At 53.7% G+C, this 4,096-nt stretch overlaps 1 protein-coding gene across 1 annotated transcript; it reads left to right on the forward strand.

Annotated features, from left to right (window-relative positions):
* Positions 1-1,774: 1,774 nt before the first annotated feature.
* LOC113211104 (protein THEM6) lies at positions 1,775-4,096 on the forward strand. The gene is made up of 3 exons (XM_026429371.2): positions 1,775-1,997; positions 2,087-2,301; positions 3,711-4,096. The coding sequence occupies exons 1-3, from the start codon at positions 1,847-1,849 to the stop codon at positions 3,936-3,938; spliced, it is 594 nt and encodes a 197-aa protein (XP_026285156.1). The 5' UTR covers positions 1,775-1,846; the 3' UTR covers positions 3,939-4,096.

Genomic DNA, 4,096 nt, shown 5'->3' on the forward strand with positions numbered 1-4,096 from the left:
TAACGAATTGTAAATAGACCCTTCTACATATCTCCCTCCGCCTTCTCCCTTTCTTTCTTTTCCTTTCTCTCCCTTTCCTTCTCCCTTTTTTCTTCCTCTTTCTCTTTCTTTCTCCTCCCCTTTCTTTCTCCTCCCCTTTCCTCCCTTTCTACCTCCCCTTTCCTCTCCTCTTCACCTCCCCTTTCCTCTCCTCCTACCTCCCCTTTCCCTCCTCCTCCACCTCCCCTTTCGGGATTTTGAGGTGGGTCGGCCGACCCACCTTGACCCCCGTTTGGGCGCCCCTGCCGTAGATAGAGGCGTCAACTGAAGCACCAGGTCTACGCGGCTCGAAACCCGCCAAAGTAAGGACAGGCAAGTAATAAGTAACATTCTAGAAAAGGTTTGGATGTGAGTGAATACTGAAAGTTACACAAGGAAAAGAGACATGTGTTGGCAGGTGTTCCGAGATGTTTTCTAGACATGGTTTTGACTTCACACAGACCAAATGTAGACTGCAAAAGAGGCAGAGTTCCAGATTTCAGATATTGAACCGGAATATTTAATTCCGGCGAGTTGAAGACGTTATGGTATTGTATGTCTGTTCAATAATATCACAATCTGGAACGCTTTTAGATAGATTGCTGACAAGTTCTAGACGTCTAGAACACATCTGATTCGTGTCTAGGTAATATAGGTAGATGTCTACCCATACTTGTCTGGATTTCGTCTAGATCGACTGACAGCACATTAATAATTAGCCACCACACAACAGCTTACTTATTTGTCTACGCGTTCACTCGAAACACTTTGAGCGCCCAGGGAACAGGGGCGCTAACCCGCGGCCGTCGCTCCGCACGCCGGGGAGGTAGGCAACTCATAAGACGCCATCGACAACAGTCCCGATTAGTCCCTCCTTCGGACCTCTATATCAGATCAGAGCACGACTCGCAAAAAGAATTCGCAGCTACTATTTGCTGGCAGAAGTTCCAACTAGATATTTTTTGCGGCAGTTCGGTAGTGGCTGTGGCAGGTAATGAACACACTTGAGGCAGCGAAAGAACCCTAGTATAGTACATACCCTGACTGGGGAAGGGGGAGCCTTCATCGCTTAAAGATAACCCCGGCCTGCCTCGACAAATGGCAGAACGCCGGAACAGGAATGGGCAACTCTTCACCAAACATTTCCGCTCCTATTCCGGCGTTCTGCCAGCAAAATAGTTGCTGCAATTTTTTTTTTTTTTTTGCGAGTCGTGCTCTGATCTGACATGACATCATAGAGGTCCGAATAGTTTCAGGGTGGCCCTCTTCCAAGCGGAGTCGTATAGAGATGGAGGGACTAGTCCTGTGTCTCCCGTCACCTACCGGCCTTCCCGCAGTCGTGGCCACAGCCGTGAAGCAGAAACGCTTGCGGCCGGGGGAGACAGCGTGCAAGCTGCACCGCTACGGGCTGCCGGTGTAGGCTGCCGGTGCATGGAGTGAAGTAAAACGGTATCCGGAGCTCCTCCCGACGGCAACGTGGCCCCGTGGAGAAGATTCCCGCTCACTCAGGCTGCGCCGCGAGAGCCCGGAGGACGGGAGGAGGGGGGGGGGCGTAGAGCCCGGGCAGCCGCGCGGAGGAGCACAGTCGCTGGGGCGTAAGCTCGGCGCGGCCGCGGGCGGGCGTCGCGTCGTCGCGTGGCCGTACGCGCGGGCTGCTAGACAGCCGCGAGTGTAGTGCGACCTGCTAGCGGTGTCGGCCTGTCGGCGGGGCCGCGCGGGGTGGGGGCAGGGGCGGCGGTGCCGGCCAGGCCCAGGCCGGCGAGGAGAGTCAGCACTTCAGTTCAGACCGGCGCCTCAGCTCTGTCGCTCGTCGCTCCCCGTGGTCAACATGCTGTGCTTCCTCTGCTGGCTCGTGCCGCTCCTCCTCGTTCTCTACGTGGTCGCGGATGTCAACTACTTCCTACGCATCGGCTTCGTCATTCTGTGGGGCCGCCTCTTCCAGAAGAAGGCCAAGGTCACCGACGGCACCACAATCTACGGTCTGCAAACAGCAACGGTTCCCTCTGTCATGTTGTATTCATACCATTTTTCTCAATGTTGTTTTTAAAATCTTTCTTCGTGTCGATAGGATTCTGCACTACCCAAGATGTGGACATCTTCTGGAGGCACATGAACAACGCCCGCTACGTGCGAGACTTGGACTTCGCGCGATTCCACTTCTACGATCGGACCGGCATCTACGAAGAGATCATGAAGCGCAAGGGGCACGCCCTCCAGGGCGCCACCACGGTGCGGTACAGGCGGACCATCCCCATCTTCACGCCTTACAAGATCACCACGAACGTAAGTAGAAAAGGTCGTCTTTCCCGCGCAGCCCTTTAGTCACTCTAGCCCCCTGCTTCTTACTTGCATTAAGCCCTGCCCTCCCTTACACCCTATTCATGCCTCTATGTTATCAAATATCAATGGAAGAAGAGAAAAGGCACTCTGCTGCGCAGGTAGAGTCTGAACCCCATAGAACACACTCTTGGATTGACCGTGGATGGCGAGTCGATGGTCGAGTGATAAGTGTAGGTCGATTGGAGGTGGATGCGACGTTGGTGACGTGGATGGGGACGTTGCCACAACGTGGAAGCGAGGCGGATGTAAGTAAACCCGTTAACCGTCCACCTCGCATCCACGTTATGGTGTACTCATATCGATAGTTCCTAATTCTCTGTGGGCCGGTGACCGAAGGCTGAGCCGCCCTCGCACGGCCGGGGCCGGCCGGGGCCGCCGGGCAGGGGCGCCCGCCCGGGCGGGCCTAACTAGATTCCCCTCATATTCATTCAAAGGTTCCGCGCGTAGTGAGACAATGCGGGGTGACGAGGTGACAGGGTTCGTCGTCCCCATCACCCCCACCCTCTAGCGCAGCGAGCAGAGGGAGGAGGGGGGGGAGAGAGAGAGAGAGAGAGAGAGAGGGGGGGTGTGGGGGGGGGGAGCGCCCAGCCGCGGTGGGTTACAATGACCACACGGGACAAGGGCCTTTAGACATGACGACCCTTCCGGCTGAATCGGATTCGAAGCCCGGTGGGCCAGGCCGGCCAGGCCAGGCCACTAGAGCGGGCTCTGGCGGCGCCCCGCCGCTCCCGCCCCGCCCGCCTCTCTCACCGGACCGGCGGAGGGGAAGCCACGGTCGCATTCCGCCGACAAAGACGGCAAAAGTGTGACAAAGAGAGTACATCCAAGTCTATTGGACAGTTCTAGGGGTAAAATTGTAAAGAAATGTACTTATGTCACGCGATTGAGAGTGGCTGAGAGGAGCTACGTCGTTTTCCAATACATGCCCAGCAATTGTCAATTAGGACTCGCCATCTCAAGACGTGTACCCTGGAAAACCAAAGGTAGGAATCAACATCTCTCTTGGGGTATTGGTAGTAATGACTTTCGTGCCTTTACAGAGGCACTAAAAGATTCGCAGCCGTATGTGCCCCAAAAGTTAAAAAAAAATAGTGCCTTTGGGCCTGGGCACTTTTGTGCTTTTCCAAAGGCATTAAAATTTAGCACATTTAAAAGGCACGAAGCCCTACCCTTGTTTTTTTCAGTGAATAGTCATGTTTTGTACAGAGCGCGTTACGTATATACGTATGTCCATACGGACATCTTTTTTACCATTCTTCCTGGAATTGCCTTCTTCCCCCATGAAGCAGCAATTACTTACAGGAGGTCAGTCGTTGATTCCCATTGGCACGAATCTTATCCTAAATTTCCAGGTGGTGCACTGGGATGACAAGGCCATATACCTGGAGCAGCAGTTTATCACGGTTGGCGACGGCTTCGTTCGCGCCATCATCCTAAGTAAGCAGAACATCCTGGACATTGACGTGCTCGACATGATGAAGAAGCTGACCGGACGGGAACCGGGGAAGGAACCGCAGGAACTCACCCTCTGGCTCCAGGGAGTTGAAGTGGCATCCGCCAAACTTAGGAAGAAAGACTGAAGAAAGTCATGAGCTCACGTACTGATGACTACTACTACTACTTCTATATAAGTGTGAGTCTATGTATATGTATGTATATGCGTGCGTGCGTAAACATGTTGTGTTGTGTGTGTGATAAACTGTTACAAAATAAAACTAATTGGCTGTGTACTTACAAA

This window comes from Frankliniella occidentalis, unplaced genomic scaffold (assembly GCF_000697945.3).
Source record: "Frankliniella occidentalis isolate FOCC.00 unplaced genomic scaffold, Focc_3.1 Scaffold13, whole genome shotgun sequence".
Lineage (NCBI taxonomy): Eukaryota > Metazoa > Arthropoda > Insecta > Thysanoptera > Thripidae > Frankliniella > Frankliniella occidentalis.